The sequence below is a fragment of the Chenopodium album genome, chromosome 5 (assembly GCF_948465745.1).
Source record: "Chenopodium album chromosome 5, dcCheAlbu1.1, whole genome shotgun sequence".
In the NCBI taxonomy this organism is placed as follows: domain Eukaryota; kingdom Viridiplantae; phylum Streptophyta; class Magnoliopsida; order Caryophyllales; family Amaranthaceae; genus Chenopodium; species Chenopodium album.
Window position 1 is genome coordinate 73,697,075 of NC_137838.1, and position 27,867 is coordinate 73,724,941.

Sequence of the window (27,867 nt, forward strand, 5' to 3'; positions counted from 1 at the left end):
TCCTATGTGGAGAAACCCATTGATTTGGTGATTTTTTTGGGGTAACTAGGCAGTAGTATAGTATATGCTTAAATGTAAATGATTTTTTTAAAATGCTTTTTAGTTTGATCTTTGGGGTGCTTGTTACTATAACAAAAGTATTTTTTTTTTAATAGCAAAAATATTTCATTAATTAAAAGTCATACGACATCTACAATAGAGATTCGACGTTAACAATACATAAGATATTGAATCAAATAGAATTTTCCTTTATAAAAACTACGATCGTCGAGTAGATCTTGCACTGCGGAGCATCTCCCGCTTATATCGTTGAAAATTACAGCCTTGTTGGAGAGACAATCTAACGATCCTTTGTAGCCGTGAGGATGTTTTCCTTCTGATTCATCTGTTCGTATTCGAAAACTTGATAACTTTTTCGCCAACGAAATAAATTCACGACAAGCCATTAGATCTACTACCATGAATTCAAAACTAAGAAATTTCTCCCTCGAAAAGAGGAGATAAACCTTGTCTTTCGAAGGAGGTCGAAAAACCCTTGTCTTTCGAAGGAGATCGGAAACCCTTTCTTTCGAGGGAGAAAAGTTCCTCCCAAAAGGAGGAAGCATTATTATAAACCTAAAAAAAACAATAAAGAAACAAGGATTGAGGCTTTCCACCGATTAAAATCGATGGAAGCCCCTTCAAAGTTCAACAATGGATCGGAGGCTAGGGTTTTGGAGAGAGAAAGGAGGAGAGAGAGGAGAGAGTAATTATTTTTCGATCAGGATTTTATTCTTGTATAACAAAAGTATATTGTAACCTCACCTGTGGACAATAGAGTGACATTAAGATGAAGCAATTTTAGTATGAGAAAGAGAGAAACAATACTCCCTCCGTGTTTTAGGCCCTGTTTGGTTTAATGTAAAACATTTTCAATGGAAAACATATTTTCAAGGAAAAAGACAATTGCAAATTAGTTTTCCTTTGTTTGGTTGCATACAAGAAAAGTCCAAGAAAAATAAAAAATAAGAATGGAAATGTAAGGATGAATGAGAGGTAAGTAAAAAAAGAGGTAAGGAGGAGAGAGGAAAATGTGGCTTCCCTTGTTTTGGGAAGGAAAATGTTTTCCATCATTAAGAATGAAATTTTCCACCCTTGGAAAATTTGTTTTCCACCTATTAACAAACCAAACAAAGGAAAATGGGAAAAAAAATGGAAAATTCATTTTCCATGAAAACCTTTTACATCAAACCAAACAAGGCCTTAATAAGTGTTACACTTACCAAATCCAACCGTGTTTTAATAAGCGTTACACTAAAATATTATATCTCTCTCCTCTCATGGTCTCCACCCAAACTCACTACTACTTATTTTATTATATTTTTCCTCTCATAATTATTACTTTTCAATAAATTATTAACTCCACTATCTTTCTTTTACAATTTTTTAATACTAACTACCCCATTTACCTCTTATTTTATTTAAGTCAATTAAATTGCCTAAAACTATGTGCCGGTCAAATTGTAACACTTAAAAAAACATGGAGGGAGTAAGGATTTTCAAAGTGCAGCCATTTCACGTTTTACAATCACCAGTCTCAAAAAATCACTTTTGATCAAAGCTCATCTATGGTCCAATTTACACTACAATAAATTTAATTTTGGGCAACAAGTTTCATAACAAGGAATTTTTTTTGGCAACTTTCCGTTAGATCAAGGGCTTCGTCTTCAACGTTATCATTGTCGTTTGCTGCTATGATTTGTGAGTTAATTATAGTCGTCGGCAAATAAAACTTTGTTCTTGGTGAAGTTGTCTCAATTTCTTACTTCGCAGTTAAGCTCTTATGATTGATGTTGTTGTTGAATAAATTGAGTACCCACTTTTGAGACTCGAAATTGTGTTTATGTAACATTCCTTATTATGTGTTCTTTACTTGGTTGTTTGTGCTGGTACATTGCTATATGTTGATGTGTTTTATGTGTTGATATTGCTAGTGTATTGTTGATCTTGAAGAATATATCATATTGCTTGTGTTGGGGTGAAAATGAACAAAGTGGTAGTGGAACTTGCTTGTGATTTGTTTTGTCATTTGATTATTCCGCAAGGGGTGTATATTTACCTCACAAATAAACAAAATCTAAAACTAATCTAGTTGAGGTTTTGGATCAGGTTTCAGTCTAGCCCTAGCATCACCAATCTGGATGATCTTAGATCTTAAATCTTAAATTTCAGTATTTCATTCGTTCGCTTGTCTGAGTCTTAAAGATTAAACTTTTGAGTATTAAGTGTAGTCTAAGGGCCTGTTATGATTGACAGAACTGAGCTGAACTGAACTGAATATTTTATAAGAGAAGAAAATTAAGATTTGAACTGAACTGACCTTATTGGAGCTGAACTGAACAGAAAATAAGCTGAAGAAAATAGGCCCTAATATTCTTTTTGTCCCAGAAAAACTGACACAATCAAAATTAGCACACAAGCCCGTACACTAGTTGTACTTTATTTTATATATATAATTAAACATTAGTAAAAATTATTTAAAGGAAAAATTAGAAAATAACACCCAAAAATTGTCACGATTTTGATAATAACACCACCAAAAAAAAAACTTTTATTATAACACCACAAAAAAAACCAAAAATTTGGTTTCACCACCACTTAACTTTGCCATCCAAAAAAACCGTTAAGTGGGCCCCACACAGTACACGTGTCACTCAACTATTGGATTAAAAAATTAAAAAAAAAAAAAAAAGAAAACCCCTACAATCCTAACCCAGCCACCACCACCACCACCACCGACGCCAGTTTCCACCGCCGTTAACTCGACCCTACCACGGCCGGCACCCCAACCCAACCCCCTACCGCTGTCTCCTAGACCTGTAATCGTCGCCGAACTACCCAGACCGCAACCCAAACCAGCCCAGCCCCCATCATCGTCTCTCCGACCCGAATCCATCGCCAAACCACCCAAACCTAACCCTAACTAGCCCAGCCACCGTACTCCTCTAACCAACCCCACCAAAAGTCGCCGCCAAATCATAGAAACCCCGACCCACCCATACCCAAAACCACTAATCGCCCTACTCCTCTCACCCACACCTTGAACCAAATCGGGGGTGGTTTATTTCGTGGGTACGTTAGGGCTGATTTCGACAGTCCAAGGGTGGTCAGCTGGCTGGTTTTGTGGGTCGAGGGTGGTCGGTTGGGATTGGTTGACGGCGGTGGAGCTGGGTTGGAGAACGGCGGTGCCGGTGGTGGCTGAGTATTTAAAGGGTTTTCCTTTTTTATTTTTAAAATTTTCTTTTTTTTTTTTGTTTTTTTAATTTATTTTAATCCAATGCATAATTGCCACGTGTACAATGTGGGACCCACTAACGGTTTTTTGGATGGAAAAGTTAAGTGGTGGTGAAACCAAATTTTTGGTTTTTTATGTGGTGTTATAATAAAAGTTTTTTTTTTGGTGGTGTTATTATCAAAATCGTGACAATTTTTGGGTGTTATTTTCTAATTTTTCCTAAAATTTATATTGATACCTATTTAACAATAAATTTCATGACATATTATGTTTTCATTTAGTTTGTAAAAAATTATAGTCAAAGTAATATGTGAATGGTGAAAAAAAGTCCAACGTATAACTAATTTTGGGACGAAGGGAGTAGTTCTTTCACTATTGGACAAGTGAATAACCTAATACTTATATTCCACAATATAATTCTGGGAAGGAGAGAGTATAAAAATGTTTATTAAGTGGTAATCCTAGAATTAAATCCAAATAGAGGGAGTATGATATACTACCTCCGTTGAAACACAATACTTTAATCAAACACTCATACTTAGGTAAACAACTCATACTATGAGCAACTAAACTTTAATTGCTACTATTTAGGAACTACTCTAAAAATTACCTGCTGTCTAAATGCCAAAATCTATCCGCTACCGCTATTTTTGCAAAATAAAGCCTAAATCTAGAAATTAGACAACATGCGAAATTTCTTATATTGAATTATTATTTTCCTAATGTTTATCAATAGTGTTTTACCATATCAATAACTTAATTTCCCCCACACACAATACTATTTTTAGTATTATATTTACTAATTCAATGTTATATTTGTTACTCCTTCATTCCTTCCTTTTATTAAGGCCATTTTTGCATAGATTAATTTGAAGATATTATAGTATTGTACACACTTCAAAATTCTATCTTCTAACCAACACTATATTTATATAAAATTTATGTAGTATTTATATCCCTAAATTAAACCTAACAACCAATAATAGTTGAGATTAGACGCAAAATTTCCTTGCAATTACCACGACAATTGCAATCACGTAACAATAACTTCAGATTTGGCCCCACAAAAACCTTCACGCAATCTTCTCCACGTCAATTCTTTTTCTATTTCTTAAATTTTTTTTCTCTAATTTTCTTTAAGGCTATTTTGTTTTTTACCACCTCACAAAAACACGAAAATCTCTTTTACCACCTCCCAAAAAAAGTATTTTACTTTACCACCTCATAAAAAACACGAATATAGGTTTTACCACCACTTAACTGATTCCGTTTAAGAATTCGTTAAGTGGGCCCATAAAGCCACGTGTCGTGCTATTATTGGCCAAAAAAAGAAAAAAATAAAAAAAAAAGAAAAAAAAATTAAAAAACTCTAAAGCTACCCAGCCACCGCCACAGCGCCACCACCACGCCACCACCTAACCCACAACTACCCCCCGAACCTACCACTGGCGGCGCAACTCCACCCCCTCCCTCTTCCAACCCACCTGAACGCCCCCTTCCATCTCCCGCAACCGCAATCGACCCAAAAACCACCAACCCACAACCCTCAATGACCACGAATCCCCCCAAAATAGCCACGATTTCGGCCACAAATGGCCGAAATCGGCCGGTTAAGGCCACTCAGCCTTAAAACCGGCCGATTTCGGCCATTTGTGGCCGAAATCGTGACCGTATTAGGGAAGGAGGGTTTTGGGTTTGGTGGTTTTTGGGGGTGTTACGGTTGCGGGAAAGGGAGGGGGAGGGTTTAGGTGGGTTGGGGCTGGTGGTGCGACGCAGGTGGTGGTTTCGGGGAGTGCTGTGGTGAGTTGGGGGGGAAGGCGGCGGTGGCGCGGGGGTGGTGCCGCGGTGGTGGCCGGAGTAGTTTTAGGTTTTTTTTTGTTTTTTTTTTTAATTTCTCTTTTTTTTTTAACAAATAAAATGCTGACACGTGTTACTGTGGGCCACACTTAACGGAATTTTTGGATGGAAACCGTTAAGTGGTGGTAAAACCTATATTCGTGTTTTTTATGAGGTGGTAAAGTAAAATACTTTTTTTGGGAGGTGGTAAAAGAGATTTTCGTGTTTTTGTGAGGTGGTAAAAAACAAAATTTCCTTTCTTTAATTTTTAATTTCCTTCATATTTTTTATTATTGACTTTCACAAAAAAGTTCCATTTTCCGGTCTCTAAATTAGTTCAATTTTGTTTTTATTATTATTTTTAGGGGATTTTTATCATCAATCTCTAAATTAGTGTTATAAATTTATAATAGTTTTCAAAAAAAATAAAAAATGTTATAATATTTTATATATATAAGCTCATTTCTAATTCTACTTCTCTTTCACTTGAAATTACGGTACAATTTTCCTGTTTTATTTTTTGATTTTATTATTCAGTGTTTGTTAGTTTATTTTGTTTTTATTTCCAAAAAAATTGGGAATTTTAGTTCTAGGGTTTATCTTTTTTGTTTTTCTTGGTTTTGGGAATTCAATCGATTGATTTCTTGCGGAATTGAGCTATTTTACAAGTGAACGCTAGACGGGGAATCGATGACCGGTGTATTGCTGTGATTAAGCTTCAGATTTGGTGTGTATAATCATTTGATTTTGATTGATTATGATTATTATGTCATTTGTAATTGAAATTAATTTAATTTGTTGGATTTGAGCTATAATTATTGCTGTGTTTTGATTTTTAGCTTATGATTATGTTACTTCAGTGAGTGATGATTAATTTTTGTGTTTTGGGATTGAATTCATTTTATATATAATTGTGATTGTTTGTTGTGTTCAATTTCAAATTGAATTACACTACTGTTTTTATTGCTTTAGCCATTGTCTGATTTACGTTTTCGACTACGGTTCGAAATCTTTCTTTTTAGTTTGGATTCTGAATTTAGTAAGTGATGTTAGAGAACCTTTTCAGGTAAGGAGATACGGAGTATCCATTTTTAAGTGAAGATATTTGTGTCACCTTTGGCATGACCAACACCTACATTGTGAAAGAGCGATTTGTGCTACGATGATCGTGCTCTATTGTTATTTATTGCGGCATTGTCAACGACATTAGCCTTTGGTGAGTAGCAATGTTTTGCAGGGTCTTTTTTTAGTCGATTCTTGCTTATTAATTAAAATGTATTTTTGAAGTTGGTCTGCTATTGTGTGCATTGTCGTAGTGTTGTAGCAAGCAATGGAAATAAAATCCTTAAGAATTTTCTTTGTGCATTTCTTGATCTAAGCTGTGACGAAGTGGTTAGGTGGGAAATGTTTTTTGGTCTATCAACTTCCAGCATTGAAATCTAGTTGGAATAGTATGGTTTCCTGTTGTAATGGCAGAGTGAGAAGCTGTGTCTAAAAAATTGTATTGTAGCATGCACAAAATGATCTCGGAATTGGTTTTATAGATGCCTATAATATACAGCTGAACATCTGACCATCTCCTAGAAAGAAAGGGCCTCTTTAAATATTTTATTTTTATTTAATATAAAATGGGGTTAATGCCAAATTAGAGCAATGGAGGCAAATGTTGGAATCTAAAAGATTTAAGCTAAGTTGGAGTAAGACCGAATATTTGGTATGCGGATTTGGTACATAGAGGGACACAAGCGATGATGTAGTGAGTTTGGACGGAAAGGATTTTTCCATGAGTGAGTGTTTTAAATATCTTGGGTCGATCATCCAGAAAAATAGTGACATTGGTGACATTGATCAAGACGTCGCTCACGGGATTAAGTCGGGGTGTCTTAAATGGAGAACGACCACGGGAGTATTATGTGACCGAAGCATTCCTCTATAGTTGAAGGGGAAATTCTATAGAATTGGCATAAGACCAGTGTTGCTATATAGGCTTCTAAGAAAGAGCACATTAAAAAGATGAAGGTTACGAAAATGTGCATGCTAAGATAGATGTGCGGGAACACTGTAGGAGATAGAATTAGAAATGAAGTTATTTGCAAGAAAGTAGGTGTCGTAAGGGAAAATTGCAAGGGTGCACCGGTATGAAGAGTGGGATCATGGAAAGGTCAAACGAGGTAGAGGGATACTGAAAATGACTTGGTTGGAAGGAATTAGGAAGAATATGAAGTATATGAATTTGCATGAGAATGATATATTTGATTGTAAGGAATGGAGGAAGAAGATCTTTGTGGATGACTATACGGAATAATCACTTTTGGTTCATATACCGGACCCCACTTATGGGATTAAGGCTTTGATTGATTAATTGATTATTTAATAAAAAAAAAATGTTTCTTCCATCCCCCCCCCCCCCCTAAATTGAATATATTTTTCCATTTTCTGCCTTCCCTTGGAATTATTATCTGACATATCTATCTGTCCTACCTTTTAAGGAACGAACAAAGCTGCAGCAATTACTGTTGACAGAGAAGTTATCTTTATCAAATATGCCTTCCCTCCAACTTTTGCGACTAACAGAGCATGGCAGAGGCTTTCTTGCTTCGAGAAGGTACTGGGATTATCTTCTTTTCTCTTCCAATATGAAATTGAAAGTAGAAACTAACAATCATTTTTTCTCTATGTGTGGTACTACTAGTCTGCAGCTTAATCCAAGTGGGTACTTTTGGCTGTTATTTTGCTCATTTGAGTAGTTTGGCTGTAACCTGTTACAGAAGATTTTTCTTAGCTTTTAGGATTTAATTTTTCATGATCTTTGGATGTGCATTGGAGGTGTTTATTGCTTTGCAACTATGTTTAAGCATTTAGATGACTGATTATATGCTTTCATGGCATAGATATAAGAAATGGAAATGCATATTAAAGCTGCTCACTCCATTTAGTTGTACCATATTGACTTATAATGTTGGCCTATGCAATTAGCCTATTTGCAACTTTGACCATTAAATAACTCTACATATCTGTAGGTACATACTATAGAAATTTGATATTATGAAAAAACATATTGAGATGAATCCAACAAAAACCTGCATGACTATGTTTTTCTTTATGTATAAATAACCAAAGATGGGGAATATTGCATAGTGTCTATATGATACAACTAATAAAATGGAGGGAGTAGCTTCATTTTTCATTTACTATTTTGCATCCGAGATTTGAGAAAAACCTTTGTAATCTTATTGCCTCGACCTTCTCTTTCTACTATTAATGTGTCGTACATGTTCAAATCTGCTCCGATATATTTGAATTGTAATTCTCTTGCAGGAAGTCTTTATTGCTGGCTACTGGTATCTTAGTAGCAGGTGGAACAGCTGCATATATGCATTCAAGATCGAGCCATAGACGATCTGATTCTTCCGGTCATTGTAATGGGCCTGGTAGTGTGACAGAGGGTTCTGAAAATGACATTTCGAACCCAACTGCATATAAGGGAAAAATACAAAAGAAGAATCCATTAAGATCTCTTCAGATCTTAGCAGCGATTCTTCTGTCACATATGGGTAGAAGGGGTGCACGCGACCTTCTAGCATTGGTGTCTGTAGTGGTAAGCTTCTTCATCGATTTCTTAGACTGTTATTAATCAGGTGTTAATGAACCAAAGAAAACACAATTCTAATAAACAAGGCTCCTTTTGGGTTCAAATATGGAGAGGTTTATTCTGTTTGATACCTGCAGTTGCGTTATGGGTTTCCATTTTGTGTTCTCATCAATCACTCAATACTCTCTGTTGTCATTGTGATTAATTTTCTTTTTCTGTATATGTGCCTTGGCTGTTTAAATGGTGAGAGATTGTGAGTAGGGGTTACTGTGTGTAATCCTTCTTAGAGATGCAACGATAATCTACTTTGGATAAGAGATGAATCAATTTTGCCTTAGTTGGGTATAGAAGAAAATTTGGCACAGTATTCCACCTTTAAAGAGTGAAATCTGTGAATGGCAGAGGGTGCAATTGAACAAAATACCAGCAAGCATCTGCTAATAGGAAGGTCTTGTGGTCTCTAGTTGTATCTAATTAAGAACCATTTTTTTATTCCAAAATTTTATGGTGTGTGGCTTACTTTTCTTTTTAATTGTTGCAACTATGACTAGTAGATCTGAGAGCAGCTTTAAAGAAACTTGTTATTTTGTAAACCTCTTGTCTTTAACATGAACATGAAAATTCCAATGTTTTTGAATGTACCTTAAATAAGATTAGTGTGAAAGAACCAATTTGAGAAGTAGAGATTAAGGGATGGCTAGAGAAGCTTAAGTCCACGAGAACAATCCTTTCACTGACTTGCTTATAAGTACAAGTGAAAGTAGAATGCACAAAGCCTAAAATCTTGATTGGTAATTGACTTTGCTATTCTATGTTGGAGAAAGCGAGAAACCCATGCGGTATCCTTTTGGCCCAGGACATTCCCATGGTTTCGTTTTGGGCAATGTATTTTACAAGCTAATCATTAAGGAGCTAATTTAATTTTAGATTATATTTTGCACCCGATATCTACTGTATGTAATTTGTAGAACACTAGAACGTCAGTGTAAGGTGTGAAGGATCGTTGATTCCTTGGAGCCTATGCGTGTTTTTTTGGGTATCCCTATAAGATTGCTCCATTTCCTTAATACACATGTAGGGTTTTTTTTTTTTTTTTCCCCTTTACTCTCTCATCAACAATATTTGGTCCCACTATTTTACCCATTTATAACCTCCAGTCCACCCAATTTAATAACCGTGTAACATGTACTTGGAGCATTCATTGACTAGAGGAAGTACTTTTGGGGGGGGGGGGGGGGGAATATGTATACCTCGTTTTGTGTGTTGTTATATTGAAAATGAGGAGCTATTCTTACACGCACGTTGGATCACAAAGGGTAACCTTTTGATCAATTTGAAAAATTTTAAATGACCAAAATTTATCAAATGAGCACAAAAATACTCTTTGGTGCACTAATTTAGGTGTACATGGGTAAGAATTTCAGAAAAAAATTAGAAATATTTTAAGTAATCACCCAAAAATTTTGTTGTAGTCTTGTAGATATATTGAGTAGGATGTATAAACATCAAGTTGGATGATATTACTTGCTTCTCTAAAGGAAGATGAGATTTGTTCCTCATTTTGTTTTGTCATTTTGAAAAAGCATTTTCTCAACTAATTAAGATGAGATGTGTTCCAAGAAGCAGGCAAGTAAATGGATACACTCCCTAGGAAGTGTAGAGAATCATTGTAATCAGTGGAATCATTTGGTCTAGAGAATGAGACTAGGGAGAATTATTGATATTTAAGAAAATGGTAGTAGAGGTAACATTTTCATTCTACTGTTATCTGAAATCTCTGCCATTATATTCTCGTTTATGAGTTTTGCCCTTAGCATCTTCAACTTTATTGCTGATCCATTGGACCTTTGATATTTTAGAAAATGGAAGTAGAGGCAACATTTTCATCTCTCTGCCAATATATTTTCTATACCCATATCATCTTGAACTATTACAGATCCATTAGACCTTCACCATGTGCAAATATTGTGTGAAGGTATTTATTAGGAACTGGTTGACAATTGAAAGTCCATTGCAGTTTGGATCATTAACATGATCCACAACCGGGGGTCCAATACTCGGTTGCTGACTTCTTGTTTAATTACAAAAGACAACTTTATGATGCAATTACAGAGGTTACTCTCAGCACAAATACTTTTGGGATTCCTTTGCTTTCTATACTTTCTTAATCTTTCTGTCTGTTGTTGGTACATCATTTACAAAATAGGCCTCTTTAATACTGATAAACATTACATAATTTGTCAACTTTAATTTCTTTTGCAGGTGTTGCGGACTGCTGTAAGCAATAGACTGGCCAAAGTGCAAGGCTTTTTGTTTAGAGCAGCTTTTCTACGCCGTGTACCATCCTTTTTGAGATTAATAATTGAAAATGTTCTTTTGTGCTTTCTTCTATCAACCGTACATTCTACATCAAAGTACATAACAGGGACCTTAAGCTTACGGTTTAGAAAAATACTGACAAAGCTTATCCATACACATTATTTTGAGGTATGTTTTGTGTACAATGCATGTACCATTTCCTACTATTATGTTATTATTCTTTTTGGCTACATTCTTCTATGCTAGTCCCATTTAGAATATTATATTTTAATAGAGACGAACTTTGACTATGACTCTTCATTGATATTTATAAGAAAAAACATACTCATGGAGGGTCTTAATGGATACTAAGATTTCTCTCTGTGTGTAGTTCTGAATAATAATGTTCATAATTTATACATTCATACATGACGGTATTATTCTCAAGATATGCATCGAAACCGTGAAAAAGGTCAAATGGGACAAACGTTACGGAGTGGAGGAAATAGTTGGTAAATATTTGATTTTAGTTATAACTTTAAATCTATTTCTATACTTATATGTTAAGGACAAACGGGAGAAACATTTAGGCTTTTTTAATTATATATATAAGTATATACAGGAAACTATTGTGAGAATTCCTCCTTTAAGTGAGAACTCTTTCATATGTGTAAACACTCTCATGTTCTAAATTTGTACTCGCATGTTCTAAATTTTAAATAAAATGTTCTAAATTCTAAATCATGTGTTCTAAATCTTATATGAGTGAAATAAAATGTTTTTAATTATTACTCATATGTTCTAAATCTTAAATTTTTTGTTCTAAATTTTAACTTATATGTTTTAAATTTTAAATTGTGTTCTAAGATTTTTAATCATGTGTTATAAATTATTACTCGTATGTTCCAAACTTTTACTCACATGTTCTAAATGTTACTCATATGTTCTAAATTTAAATTTGGTGTTCTTAATTTTCATTATGTTCAAAATCTTAAATTAGTTGTTCTAAATTATAAATCAGGTTTTTAAAATTTTTAATCACATGTTATAAATCCAAAATCAGATTTTCTAAATTATTACTCGCGTAGATGTTCTAAAATATTACTCACGTGTTCTAAATTTTAAATCATGTGTTCTAAATTTTAAATCATGTGTTCTAAAAAGTTAAATTATGTGTTCAGAATTTTTAATCATATGTTCTAAATTTTCACTATTATGTTCTGAATTTTTACTGTTCTAAATGATAGATCAGTTCTCATATAAGTATGTTTTCTCACATCACTCACACACACACATACACCCATTTGATTTTACAGTTTACTTTTAACCTAAATTTAACCAAGGAAACTGCTGATGATGTGAGTGAAGGAGAGAAACACTCAGTTATTATACTCATCAATGTCAATTTCATATCCTCGTTTATTTCATCAACAATCAATTTTTCATCAAACCACATAATCATGTGTAATATGTTAGACTCTTAAAAGTTCTCATAGTGATTATATATTGAGTGTTAGTTTTGAATTAAAAACAAGATTGATTAGTAGTATTTCTGTTTTGACTCATTTGAAGCATTATCATATATTGCTGGCACTTATTTTTGCCCAAACTTATTATTACACTCAGTTAACACTAGAAATCCAAATTCTTTGCATACAGGTATAATACACTCCTCCATCCCACAAAGCCTTTCCCATTTTTGTGGGCACATAAATTTAGGAGAGCAAAGCCTTTCCCATTTTTTGTAGGCACATAAATTTAGGAGAGATGTGTATTTATGACATTTATGAATGTGTGGGATAACGTAAAACAAATTATAGTTGGTGGACCAATCTGAATGGGAAAGTTTATTGGGACACACTTAAATGTAAAATAAAGGGAATGGCTTTGAAGGACTTGGAGAGTATATATATAGTGATGAACTGAGTAATTGAAAAACTAGTGCACTCGGGCCAGCTTTGGGCGGTCCATTTGGATCGACAGAACAAGATCCCTTAATTTTGGGGCCCAATTTTATCTATCTATTTATTTATTTATTTATTCCACTGGTTAATGCTAAAACCCAAACCCAAGTAATAAGGAATGTCTTCTTCCTCGCATTCCCTGCACATTCCATGAGAAATTTAACAATTTATTAACCTCATTAAATTTATTTCTTCATTCAAACCTTAAATATCTTCTCAATATTTCTTCATTCAAACCTTAAATATCTTCTGAAGCAATCCACGTTAATTAGAGTTTTTAATGGCCAAATTTTCATATATTTATATTTGTATCAAGATAACTAAATTACAATCTTTCACATCCTACAAATTTGTTTTAGTTCTTTACAAAAGGAGAGTACTTGAATTTCTCTGGGATGATTTTTCAATTAAATTTCCATGTTATTATCTATTTTAATTTTAATATGTATCTATTATAAATTGCTGCTGTGGGTTTTCAAATAATTTTGTGAGTTTATCAGTTATGCCTCTTAAAATCAAGAAATATGATTTTCAGATTTTGGTTGGGAAAACAAAAATTGAATAAAAAAGAATGCTCTCTATAATTTCATTGTAAAGTAAACACAAGTTTCTATTGAAAATAACGATGGTGGTAATATGGAGGATGTTGTAATTTCGAATAAAAAATATTCCTATCTCGATGCTGATGTGATTTCACATTAGATAGTTGTCCTTTAAAAAATTACAAGGGCCTCTGAATTCCCGGAGTCTGCCCTAAGTGCACTGCACAGGCCACAGGACTATAATTATTCAAGTAGAAAGTTTTCTGCGGCTGGATTCTTTTACTGAACGAGCTCCTTTACCTCAACATAATCTGATGGGTACAATTGTAAACCCAAGGCTCTGAATATTTTTGGAGTGCTTGCTTGGCAATGCATAGCTGGTTCAAGTTCTAGCTATAATATGAAAAGGAATTACTACATTGCTAAAATCAGTTATTGTTTCCTCTGTCTTCTCCTCTCTCCTCTTTTATTTTGTGCAAACTCGTATTTTTTTTTTCCTTCGCTTTTTCTTTTGTTGGTGTATTGATTCTTCTTCTATCATTCAGAGCCTTTGGGTTGTTTTGGAACTGTCTTCACGTGCATCTGAGAAGAATTGGTTTTTGGATCGTAGCCACAGGCTTGAGCTAGACTTGCTTGTACTTTTTGTTGTGCTCTGTGTCGGGCTTCATTACTTGCAATGCTATTTGTGTTATAGCTGGACTTTATACTACTGTTGAGGATTTCCCCCCTGCTCAATCTTTGATCCTTGTTTTTCTTGAAGCTAGAAAGTTACACTGCTTGAACAAACTGTTCTTTATACGTAGTACATGAAAATCATGTGGATATTAAACTCACAGACATCTATCCTTTTCAGAATATGGCGTACTACAAAATATCCCATGTTGATGGTCGGGTAACTAATCCAGAACAAAGGATTGCTAGTGATGTTCCAAAGTTCTGTTCCGAATTAAGTGATCTTGTACAGGAGGATCTTATTGCAGTTACAGATGGGCTACTCTATACATGGCGCCTCTGTTCTTATGCCAGTCCAAAATATATCTTCTGGATCTTGGTATATCCAATCTGGTCATAGTTGTACATTTAAATTGAATTTTCTGGAGTTTTTAACTAAACTCCGCTGTCTGGAGAAATTCATTTCTGATTAGGTCCCTTTGATGTGTTTCAGGCTTATGTACTGGGAGCAGGGACCATGATTAGAAACTTTTCTCCTGCATTTGGTAAGCTAATGTCTAAAGAACAACAACTGGAGGGGGAATATAGACAGCTCCATTCTCGATTGAGAACCCATTCAGAAAGCATAGCATTCTATGGGGGAGAAGCTAGAGAGGAATTTCATATTCAGCAAAAGTTTAAGACACTAGTAAAGCATATGGGTGTTGTTCTTCATGATCATTGGTGGTTTGGTATGATCCAGGATTTCTTGCTGAAGTATCTTGGTGCCACTGTAGCTGTTGTTTTAATAATTGAACCCTTTTTTTCTGGCAATTTGAGGCCTGATTCTTCCACGTTAGGACGAGCTGAAATGCTAAGCAATCTTAGATATCATACTAGTGTTATCATTTCACTTTTTCAATCATTGGGTACTCTGTCAATCAGCTCAAGGCGACTCAATCGTCTCAGGTACTTTTGGACTTGGTTTCTTTAAATAAAATTTTGCAACTCTTCTGTTATCTTTTACTGTGCTCTTTTTTTATATTACGTTTCCTCCTATATGTTCTTTTGTTTGTAATGGTCATTCCGTTGGGAGTCCTCTATTTACAATATTAGATGTAGTTTTCTCAGTCATTTACTTGTCCAGTAACCTATATGTGCCATTCATCTTCCATCCCGTTGGTTGTGCAACGGATCTCTAGCTTGCATGGGAATTGCGTATTTTGTTATTGTTTTGAGATATATCTTTATCTATAGTACATACTATGCAAAAAGCGAGCATAACATTAGAGGACAAAGCTTGTAAGGATAAAGGAAAAGGTAGAGTTTCAATAAAAAACATTACATCATTCAATGAATGAACACCCTGTGGTAACCGTAAGAGTAGCAAGCTCAAAGTTAGCACCAAAGGTAATCACTGTGATTTACCCAAACTTCTTGCTGCAGAAGTTTGGGTAGGTAAAACAATACTTGCATGTTGCATGTTTTCCATGAGCAATATAACCTCTTAACACATGCACGATTTTGAACCATCTAATGCATGACATATTGGCCATTATGTATCAATTTCTCTGCTTACCGAACCAATGTATGCTTCCACAGTGCAAGTCCATGCTCCTGCATAGCTTATGCGTAGACTTAGAATGGCTTGTTGAGAAAACACTTATTTAGCTGTAAGCTTCCTCTATCATGTTGCTGGATTAATTGTATGCTCTTGATTGTGATCAAAGACGTGGATTATTCCTTGCTAATTTCAAAGGGAAGACAATATATCTGCAATTTATTTTTCGTTCATTCATTTATTGGCTAAATCGCAGTGGTTATGCGGACCGAATTCATGAGTTAATTGCTGTATCTCGAGAGCTTGGTCTTCGTGATAGCTCCTCTTCACAGAGAAATGGAAATAGAAATTGTTTTAGTGAAGCCAAGTACATCGAATTTTCAGACGTGGAGGTGCTCGCTTTCTTGCTATTAGTTCCAATACAGATTTACTTGTGTTTTGAGTTTTGGCTGTTACATAACTGTGTTAAATGCAGGTTGTTACCCCATCTAACAATAAGCTGGTGGAAAACTTGACGCTAAAAGTTGAACCAGGATCTAACCTTTTGATTACAGGTATGGTAGGAACTTAGAAGCTTGAAATTTTTCGTTGGTTTTTTATTTGGGACTGAATTTCCATTTCAGAAGTGATTGTATTTGCATGTTGCTCTAGCTTATTTCTCATGTTTAGTTCCTTGTATTGTGAAACTATGATTGAACTCTGGGCAAGCAATGTGTCAATCTATGCTTCACTTTTCTTCTCCTTAGGCTGTAGTGTAACTGTGCAGAACCTTGTGCAGTTCCCATTTTGTGCTGTGGATTGCTGCACTTCTATAACTTATGGCGTTTATGAGCTTGTCTTTGAACCGACACCCATCTATTTGAGTTTTTCATAGCTAATAGTTAGCTTGAAATCATAGACAACCCCTGGTACTCTAACCTAGAATGTTTGCTACCACACCCTTGTATGCCAACTACTGTTGGACACACATGTAAAGATAAGGCGGGGTTAAAGTAAAAATGAAGAGGCTTAGGAGAGTAGCCTACATTTAGTTGATCTACTTAAGGTCATGGGGTGATGTGGTATGTATATGCGAGAATGTAAAATTGAGATCTCCCCAAGACCTTTATTAGAGTAATCTGCCTACATGTACGCAGATTACTCTCCTAAGCCAAGAATTATATTTAAAGTTAGGAGAGGAAAAAAAATAAAGTGTGAAAGTGACAATAAAAAAAAATATTAGTTGTGAGAGTACAAGTGGTGGGTCCTATTTCCAAAAATATTAAGATGTGACTGGTGAGTAAATAAGAAAAAATCCAAAAAAAGAAAGTGAGTAAATTAAAAGATAACAGAGGGAGTATTGAATTGTTTTACCAGGAAAAGGGAAGGATGTTAAGTAAAATCTGTGTAGCCATTCCATGATTTTTGCATACATATGTAGTGGATTTACATTCTTGTAAAGATAGTGGAGATCTATGGTGTACTTCTGTATGTGATTTGAGGTTTTGCCTTTTGTTTTTCTTTGAAGGCCCAAATGGCAGCGGCAAAAGCTCCCTTTTCCGAGTTCTAGGTGGACTGTGGCCTTTAGTGTCCGGACATATTGCGAAGCCTGGAGTTGGATCTGACCTTAATAAAGAGATATTTTATGTGCCACAGCGACCATATACAGCTGTTGGTACTCTTCGGGATCAGTTGATTTATCCTCTTACTGCTGATCAAGAGGTTGAGCCGCTTACACGTAGTGGAATGATTGATCTGTTGAAAAACGTAGGTTACTTTTCTATTTGCATCATAGTTTATATTTTTTATTTGCATTATGGTATATATCTGGAAGTTGTATAGAGCAGCTGCTTTCTCTCTATTAAATGACTGACATTGACCACACAACTCTATTTTTTGTGGATTTTCTTTGTTCCTATTTCTAGGTTGACCTTGAATATCTCCTTGATCGCTATCCTCTGGACACAGAGGTCAATTGGGGTGAGGAGCTTTCTTTGGGGGAACAACAGCGACTAGGAATGGCAAGATTGTTCTATCATAAGCCCAAGTTTGCGATTCTTGATGAGTGCACCAGTGCTGTGACAATTGATATGGAAGAGCGTTTTTGTGCCAAGGTCCGGGCTATGGGAACTTCGTGTATCACAATATCCCATCGCCCTGCATTAGTTGCATTTCATGATGTAGTGCTGTCCTTGGATGGTGAAGGGGGATGGAGCGTTCACTACAAAAGGTAAGAATTTGACTTGCATTCTGAAATTGTGAAGCATTTGTAAATTATTGATATGAGCTAATGAAACCAAAATTTGCTTTACTAAATTGTATTTTTTAATTTACAGGGATGAAAATTTGGCAGATGATGAGAATGGTATGGATACTAGTAACCCTTTAGAGTCTAACCGCCAGAATGATGCAATGACTGTGCAACGAGCTTTTGCGACTAATAAGAAGGTTAAATTTATAAATCTTTTTCCATGTATATGTACAAAATGTTTCTCCTTAACACAATTCTGAAAAGCTTGGCACTGAAAATTTCATGTCCTTCCAGAGAGCATCAATTGCTAGATCAAACTCTGAATCATACATCTCAGAGGTATTGAAATCATCACGTACTTTGGATCGAACTCCATCTTTGCCCCATGTACCACAACTCCAAATATCTCCAACAATGTTGCCATTGAGAATTGCAAACATGTTTAGGATATTGGTAAGTTATGGCTAAAGAATCCTTACATACAATGACTTTTGTTGCTGCAATTTGTGCCACATTTTACCAGCTTGGACTTTTCTGGTTGTCATCAAATATGATTGATAATGTTGATGTGCATTGTTTTCTTTTTCTCCATGATTAAAGATCTAGTTAACTTGGTGAGTGAACTTGCACTCAGTGTATGGGGGCTGTGGGGAGGAAAGCCTTACAGATAATGCCTGTTTAATACTGCTGTTAATATCACAAGGGTGCTATAATGGTGTCTGAACTTAAAAATTGCCATATGGTAAAATGTAAAGCCTGAAGATTAATAAGCTTAATATGGAATAAGGCAAAGCTTTGAACATTGATAAGCTTCACCAGATTTTGGAAATGGAGGGAATTACATCTCAGCCTTGTTCTCTTCACCTGATTTTTGCTATACTGAAATTTAATTAATTTTGTTGAACTGAAATTATTTTCTAAACTGAAATTATTTTTAATTGATTTAAACTTGGTTTTTATATTTGCTCTTTAGAGTTACTGATTTTTACTAATTCAAAATTATTTTACTAAATTGAAATTATATTTATCAAAGTGAACTTATTTTTATTGTACTGAAATTATTTATAATAAACATAATTATTATTACCGAATATTAATTGAGTAAGGTGAAGAGAAAAGGGCCATAAGCGAAGATGTTTTATGAGCAACGGTTTTGTTCATTACTTGGCTACTTACGGCAATTATTTAATTGAAAGCATCAACTAGAACTTTAGAAAGTAATGGTGTACTTTGTTCATTTTGTGCTTATAAGGCAGCTTGTAAGAACTGTTGTTTCCATGTTGGTCTATTGCTTGTGCTATATATTGTCCTTTGACCATTCTTTGTTATATGGTCTTATCTGCTAATTTTCTTTGTCATATTGTATGCTATAGTTGTTTTAAGGGTGAACTATGTTCTTGAAAACAATTTTTTCTCAGATATCAGGTGCTTGTAAGTATGCTATAGTTGATCTAACATTATAACATAAAACACTAATGTTTAGTTTATACAGCCATAGCAGTTTCAGTTTTCCACGCTCCTTATTAACTCGTTAATATGCCTTTCCTGCAGAAAATAGATTCATGCTAGTCTCTTTTAGTTGTTGCTTGATTTCAAGGACAAAGTCATGTGATAGCATTCTTCTTGATTATATATGTAAAATAGCAAATTGAACACTTGGTCACTGTGCAGAAAGGTACAGCCATTGAACCACAGAAATGTGCTAAGGTGTAGAGTTTAATATTTGTCAATGCCTTTGCTTTTGCAGGTACCTACTGTTCTTGATAAGCAGGGAGCGCAGCTACTCGCAGTTGCATTCTTGGTTGTCTCAAGAACATGGGTCTCTGATCGTATTGCCTCTTTGAATGGTAACTGGCTTGTATAATTTTTTTTATTTATCCTATACAATTATTTTTAGCCAAATTGTTACTAAATTGCATGTTTTCCCCAGGGACAACTGTAAAATTTGTTTTGGAGCAGGACAAGGCAGCCTTTGTCCGTTTGATTGGGGTCAGCGTGCTACAAAGTGGTGCTTCTTCTTTCATTGCTCCATCTATAAGGTTATATTCCCTGGTATCACAAAAACTGGTACCACTTTAGCACAATTCAGGTTTCAAATTCCGTGCTTATTTTAGGTTGCATCATTAGCATTCTTGGATTTAGGAAATTTCATGACAAGTATCTGTAAGTTGCTTGAGGATTTTATGTTTTGACAAATTGAATCAGATCTAACTACCCTTATTAAATCAAACAGTTGATATAGTTTCTTACAAGGATGACCCTATTACTATCTAATTTCATTGATGATTCATATGATACTAAGGAATGAAGTAGATTTGCGTAAAACTCAATTTAGGAGTCTTACCTAGAAATTTCCATGATCCTATCATGTAAGGGCATAATTCTAGGAAGTATATCAAACACACCCTTACGGCATGCTTGGATTGGGGATAATAAGTTAAGGGGGTAAATGTCAAACTAGAAAAAACGTAAGTGATTAAGGTATTGTTGTAGGAGATAAGGTGCTTACAAATGGAATAAGGTAGTTGAGACATGAGAAAATGAGAGAGACTGAGGAATCATTACCCTCATTATGAGGGCAATTTTTATCCACCCTCCCCCAGTATAACTACAACAATGAGGGTAATAGCTCCCTTTTCTTTACCTCTCATTACACCATCACTACATAATTTTCTTATACTCACACCATCACTCTCTCATTTTTCCTTTTATTCACATTCATTTTCTTAAGTTGACTTTTATTACTTCTAGTAATACATAACTCTCAATTGAAGCATGCTCTTAGTGAAAGAAAAAGTACAGGATTAAAAGCATATATTTTTTTTTGTGGGATGCTCTGCATTAGTACAACTACAACAACAAAGCCTTTGTACCAAAATGATTTGGGGTTGGCTAACATGAATCATCATAGCAAAAGGCTCAGCTGCTTGACAATTACCCATTGAATTTGTGCTCATAAACCAAAGCAGCTGTTAAATTTCTTTTAGCTGCAGATGGTAATGTAAATTGGCAATTATTGCTCATGTTCTGAACATCAAGATGAAAGTCAGTCACTGATGCTGTTGTGTTATTTGATATTATTGAAGCTTGAAGATTTTAGCATAAGAGACGTTTCTGATCTGGACATTTTGTCTTAATTCAGGCACTTGACAGCTAGATTGGCACTTGGATGGAGGATTCGTTTGACTCAACATTTACTCAAGAATTACTTAAGGAAAAATGCTTTCTATAAGGTACGAGTTAGACCAACAATTTTCCGGGGCAGATTAGACTATTACCAACTTGTTAGCTGCTTTGACCGTGTTCTGAGCATTTATTTATTTTTTTTCGCAAAAACACTTGTTACGTTATGTAGTAGTTATTAAAAACTCTAAATTTTCAGGTTTTTAACATGTCAAGCAAAAGCATAGACGCTGATCAAAGATTAACTCATGATCTAGAAAAGTTAACCTCCGATTTATCAGGGCTTGTCACTGGAATGGTGAAGCCCACTGTAGACATACTGTGGTAAGCACTGATACAACTGGCAAGAGATGCAACTGGGGGCTTATGATTTAAATTCTAGATGCTATGTGTTCACTTTCTGTGTATGGTCCTTACTCGATTTCATAATTTCTTTAAGGTTCACTTGGAGAATGAAGCTGTTAACTGGACGTAGAGGTGTTGCTTTCTTATATGCGTATATGTTGCTTGGACTTGGATTTCTGAGGAGTGTTACTCCGGATTTTGGTGACCTTGCAAGTCAAGAGCAACAACTTGAAGGAACTTTCAGGTTTTTTTATATTTAAGACTATATATATATATATATATATATATATATATATATATATATATATGTATATATATATATATATATTCACTATTGTCTGTCTATCTGGCATTATGTTGTGAACTTTGTTGTGTATTACTTTTCTATCTGTTTAGGTTTATGCATGAGAGGTTGCGCACACATGCAGAATCTGTTGCGTTTTTCGGAGGGGGTGCTCGAGAAAAGACGGTGAGTTACTTCAATTTTAGTTTTCTCTTGCTCATCCCAAAGGTAAAAGGTAGACGCTCCTCTCTATTGGCTGGGTACTTAAAAGGGTAGAACTATATCTTTTAATCTGACTTCAGAAATGATAATAGGCCTAATAGTTATGGTAAAATAATTGGCTATTAGTTTTTCTATTATTCTCAAGCCCTGATTCTACCTTTTTCTTACATTTTTAAAGTTTACAGGTTAGTGAACTTTTCCTTTTGTTGGTTGTAGGAAAGTGGCACTAAATGGTCATTATCTATCTCTTGAACAGTATTTTAATCTATGCCTTATCTTTTAACTTATTGATTTTGCTAAGTGACCTTTCTAAGGAATTTAATCATTTTTCTACTTGCACATGTTTTGTGCACGCATCTAACTCTTTTGTGCAAGAGGTAGGGAAGAGAGAAATAAAATTCAGCCATTATTTTGTTCAAAGTCCTAGTGTAAGTCACTTTTGAGTAGTGTATGAATTCTGGCACACTATCTTTTTGTCATTGACTCATTGCCTGCCTTCATGTTGACAAATGTAGACACTGGAAACTAACTAGTCAAGTTTTATGTTCTCAATTTGCTTAACCCAAACCAAAATTGAATTGTACCCAAAACATGATGTTCAATTCTGACTTGAATTTATATTTTAATTCAAATCAACCCACATAAATGGCGCGACTAGCATTAAGAATTAGATCTATTTATCTGTGATGCAACACCCCCTCTCCCCCCCCCCCCAATGGGCAGTAATTAAACAGAGTATTTGTTAAGATTCAGTTGTGATTTAGGTATTAATCTAACTTGTGTGCTGTTTTGTTCACTCTGCCAAATTTTCAATTATGATACGGTTTTGATAAGAGCTATGCTGTGCCTTTGTTATGTTGATTCTTGTTGTGTTAGTAGTTGAGGAATTCTGATACTGGTTTTTGTAAATCCTGCTTATGTTTGCAGATGGTAGATTCAAAATTTGAAAAACTTTTGAACCACTCGTTAATTTTGATGAAGAAAAGATGGCTATATGGCATACTTGATGATTTTGTCACCAAGCAGCTCCCGCATAATGTCACATGGGGACTGAGCTTGTTATATGCCTTGGAACATAAGGGAGATCGCTCATTGACTTCCACACAAGGTGAGAACAAAATAACAACACGCACACACGTGCCACTTAGTGTCCTTTAATATGTGTCTAATTGTGTTATTATTGGCAATTTTGCATGATAAAAATCATTTTAATAAATTAACCTAATGCTCTACCAGTAGTGATGTTAAAAAAATTCTTTATAATTGTCAGAGTTTGACAAGCTGTAAGTAACTTAAAGTGTCTTGCAACCCTGACTTTATGATAAATTTTCCTTCAGGTGATCTTGCGCATGCTTTACGCTTCTTGGCATCTGTTGTCTCTCAAAGCTTTTTAGCTTTTGGTGACATACTTGAGCTGCATAAGAAATTCGTTGAGCTTTCTGGTGGTATCAATCGAATCATTGAGATGAATGAATTCTTAGATGCTGCTCAATCTGGTAAATAGAAGACATGGTTTTGTTTTTTCCTCTCCCCAATTATATACCATAGAGCATCGGAAAATCTATACATTTTGAATTTGTGAAAATGACATCATTTATACTACCTCCGTTATATATTATGTGCAACGATTAGACATTTTTCCTCTCTACTTTATGTCAAATCGTTGCAAATAAAATGTAACGGAGGTAGTATATAATTATCCTGTGCTGCAATTCAGTTCTTATAACGCACATGAAACATGCCTTAATTGTGAACTTTTCTCATTTAGAAGCTCTGTAGCAATTAAGATGAATTCATGTACAGTCCTCAGAAATGAGATTCCAATTTTCTCATCTCTCTAAGAGGCACTAAAGCAATATATGCGCTTTTATGTCTGATATACTGTAGAATTATGTGAATTGTCATTATCTAGATGGTCAAAAGAAATAGTAGTGGAAGAGAGTATGTTTTGACATAATTGCTTAGAATTTTAGGACTCTTTGTCGTGTTTGTTGTCAAGGTATCCCATCAAGTCCCTTGAGGTTTGATTTATTTTATATGCATTCAATAGTTGAATTGAATTGAACTCAAGTTTTGCATTAGAGTCTTAACTGCATTTCTTCTCTTCTGCTCTCTTTGTTCTGTGTCTCAAAAACAGATTAATTATTTTGCCTTGAATATATAGCTGCTCTGTTGTCAATTATGATTCCCTCGGAAAGAAGAAAAAGCCTCCTTATGGAATTGTTTTGTTTAGGAAGATTATCTGATCAGTTAATATGCCCATGCAGAACACTTGACTCAAACTTCATTGGCATCTGAGGGAAATTTTGCTCTCTCTGAAGAAACCATTTCATTTACTGATGTTGACATAATCACACCGTCCCAGAAATTATTGGCGAGGCGGCTGACGTGTGACATTGTACCTGGAAAAAGTCTTCTTGTTACTGGTAAGTTTATCAACCTATGTTCTTTCATTTTAACGCTCACTTGTTGATGTCTGACTATTAGCCCTTTTTTAGGTCCGAATGGGAGTGGTAAAAGTTCAGTGTTCAGAGTCCTTCGTGGTATCTGGCCCATTGTTAGTGGAAGACTTGTAAAACCAAGCCAACTTTATGAAAAGGGAATTGAATCTGATTGTGGAATATTTGTTATTCCACAACGACCTTATACATGCCTAGGAACCCTGAGGGATCAGGTCATATATCCTCTTTCACGTGAGGAAGCAGAGATAAGAGGACTGCAGAGGGATGAAGGTATGCACTTGTTTGACTGCTTTTCAACTTTTCGTTTCAAATCAACCTTGATACTGGATGTGACTGTTTGTTGATTCTGTATTTTTTGTTTGCCTTGGATATTTCGTTCTTCAGATTGCTTATAATCTTAATCCCTTGATAGACTCTTTACCATTCTAATGTTTAGATCTATAGATTCTAATAAAATCCTATGCTTTAGGCACACATCTACAATTTGCTCAAGTTTTTTTTTCCCCCTTTTCTTCGGCATCTCTTATGATGCATCATTTCTTCGATAAAATTAGAAGTATTACGGATTCCAACATAGTTGTGACGTATCTGACCATTAGGAAAGGAGAATATGCTGTTTTGCTTGTTCAGGTTCCATAGAAGTCCCAATTTTAATGATATGTGTGGAAATTTATTGCTCTGAATCAGTGCTGGCTCCCCATTACCGTATCTCTAGTTGTGACTTGTAAGGGCAGGGCCTCTGTGACTGTAGCAAGCTATCCATGCTTTTTTTTTTTTTTTCCGGGGTTTTTAGCATGCAAATTAATAAAAGAATCCCTGTGTATCCACTGGCCAGGTTATCAGGCTAGGTTAGTGAATGCTACTATTCACATCTAAATGTGGGCCCACCTTTATTTTTGCTGGGGTTACGGAGCAGTGTTTGAAAAGCGCGCCTAGGCGCTGGGCATTAGGGGTCTAGGAGCTTTTGTAGTCTAGGAAAAGCGATTTTGATGGGGCGCAGGCGCACCCCCGAGGTGCATCGCATTGTTCATAAGACTTTTTATTTTTTATTTTTTATATATGCGCCTCACTTCAATAAGGTGCACTGAGGCACACTTTAGGCGCAGGGAATTCCGTAATGCCTTGGTGCTCCTTGAGTTTTTTTATACATTGGTGGGGAGTGGGTGGGATGTGGAGCTAGAAAGCAACCCTCCCCCTCAAGTGATCCCTTGACTTGTCTGTACCTTAGGATCTAGATTGGAAAGTTATGCTGTTAGTCCACTTCAACCTCAAAAATGTTGACTCAAAATGTAATCATTTGTTCATTTTTTGTAAACTTGAAAAACAGAAACTGTTTGAACGCTTGGAATTAGGCACCTTATACAACTTCTAATAAATCAAATTAGTAGTGTATGATTCTCACATTCGATGATTGACATGCTGCAACATGCTTTAGAATGCTTCATGCAACGTTCTTATGTTGATTTCAGGTCATCACACTTGCACCTCCTCAGATGTATTGGATAAGCAGTTACAAGTCATACTAGAAAATGTTAAGCTGACTTATCTATTGGAAAGGGAAGGCGGTCTGGGTGCCACTCTAAATTGGGAAGATGTTCTCTCTCTTGGAGAGCAGCAGAGGTTAGGGATGGTGAGTTTTTCTTGCACACTGCTCAGAAAGTCAGAATATTAGTGCTTTATGTTTTTTTATCTCTTGTGGATATTGTATTCTACTGGTCTAATCTGTCATTTTTTTGTTCGGTGAATGGCTGAAGGCACGCTTATTCTTCCATAAGCCTAAATTTGCTATCCTTGATGAGTGCACCAAGTACGTAATCCTGCATTAACTCCTTTTGTTTTCCATGAAATGTTGCCCTATCCCCATCTTTGAACTAGAAAATTTATTTTCAAACCTCATTGTATCTATCATCCACACTGTTGGTGGGCTAATTCACCCTATGACTGACAGTGCCACTAGCGTTGATGTGGAGGAGCACCTGTATACACTTGCTGCTAATCAAGGCATTACAGTTGTCACTTCATCACAGGTATATGGTTTTTCTTCCCATACCTTCTTGGTATTAATGTACATTTAAAGTTTTTTTTCTACTTTACCAGTATCTATCATTCTATTGTATCAGTACTGCAGTTCCAAGTATTAATAAAACACTGTGCACCAGGTTTTAAGGAGAAATAAATTTTGTCAAATACTTTGTTGTTGCTAGGGCAAGTTTCAGTTCCAAGTATTAATAAATTTGTCAAATACTTTGCTCTGCCTGTCAAATACTTTGTTGTCAAATACAGATCAGCAACTGCCTTGAGTTATCTGCTGAAAGGCTGATTACAAATAGCTTCTTTGATTTAAATTAGGAGAGTACTATGTATTTTTGTGAAGTTCATAATACATTGTTATCTACTTTTATTCTTCGAATTCTATTTATAAGAGGGTAGCATTTACATCAGTTATATTTGAGAGAAAAACACAAGCCCCTCTTATTATCGAAGGGATATGGCCTGATTGTGATGGGGGAATGAATGAGAGTGCCATGATAATGGGAGCATTTGCATCAGTTTTATGTGTGAGAGACGCAAGTCCCTCTTATCACCAATAAGATATGGCATCAATTTTATGTATCCTTGATTTCGGAAACTTATAAACAACCAATTTCTAATAATCTCTTAAACTGTGAATTAACTGTGTGCATCCTTTAGTGAATGTACGAGTGAGTTGCCAATCATTTAAACTTTGGTACTAATTTTTTTTTTTTTTCTTCTTTCAGCGCCCTGCTTTGATTCCGTTCCATGCATTGGAATTGCGACTGCTTGATGGGGAGGGCAGCTGGGAGCTTCGCAAAATTAAGCAGTGACTGCTGATTTTTGCAAAGAAATGTGAGGTAAATGATATGCTATGTTTGATGCAGGTAGTTAATTTTATGTAGTGATGATATTAATGGTTGTAATTCAGATTTCAGGGTGTAGCAGTGTCCTGAGCATTATTTTGGCCCAAAAAAGAGCAAACCATTCCCTTAAAACATATGGGTAGAAATTGTTCACGGGCAATCAGAATTAATAAGACTGCACATATAGAAATGTAATTTATGTAATACATAGAATACTTCTGTACAGGCTATCAAGCAATCTAAGTTATGGCATCATTCTTATTGTACAACTTTGGTTTCTTAATCAATTTTGTTTCCCGTTCTTAATAATGCAAATAACTAGATACTCGATTACTACTGCTGTTCAGCGTATTCCAGGCGTCTGTCTTGTGCTATATGCACTTCAGTTTCCTCATTGCCATCAATTTCATGATTCGGAGTTTGTAAATTGTGCATGAACAATTCTTTCTGGTACCTACAGTTACGGAGGAGTCTCATACGCCTGGCAATTTGTAGCTCATTGATCTGAATGACCTACCTACGTAATTAGTACAATACTACATTAG

At 35.3% G+C, this 27,867-nt stretch overlaps 1 protein-coding gene across 6 annotated transcripts; it reads left to right on the forward strand.

Annotated features, from left to right (window-relative positions):
- Positions 1–4,947: 4,947 nt before the first annotated feature.
- On the forward strand, positions 4,948–27,591 carry LOC145632273 (ABC transporter D family member 1-like). 6 transcript variants are annotated; one of them, XM_081684597.1, is made up of 28 exons: positions 4,948–5,837; positions 6,177–6,326; positions 7,600–7,715; positions 8,429–8,708; positions 10,965–11,189; positions 14,360–14,557; positions 14,672–15,126; positions 15,975–16,110; positions 16,194–16,272; positions 17,226–17,464; positions 17,623–17,927; positions 18,034–18,145; positions 18,243–18,401; positions 19,696–19,795; positions 19,879–19,987; positions 21,091–21,181; positions 21,331–21,455; positions 21,571–21,720; positions 21,873–21,945; positions 22,909–23,089; positions 23,319–23,477; positions 24,249–24,407; positions 24,480–24,713; positions 25,913–26,073; positions 26,198–26,250; positions 26,392–26,470; positions 27,203–27,316; positions 27,388–27,591. In XM_081684597.1, exons 3-27 carry the CDS (start codon positions 7,654–7,656, stop codon positions 27,287–27,289), a joined length of 4,011 nt encoding a protein of 1,336 aa, XP_081540723.1. In that variant the 5' UTR covers positions 4,948–5,837; positions 6,177–6,326; positions 7,600–7,653; the 3' UTR covers positions 27,290–27,316; positions 27,388–27,591. The 6 variants fall into 6 exon arrangements, with proteins under 6 accessions (XP_081540723.1, XP_081540726.1, XP_081540725.1 ...); XM_081684600.1 differs by having other exon boundaries at positions 27,395–27,591; XM_081684599.1 differs by having other exon boundaries at positions 27,203–27,311.
- The last annotated feature ends 276 nt before the right edge of the window (positions 27,592–27,867 follow it).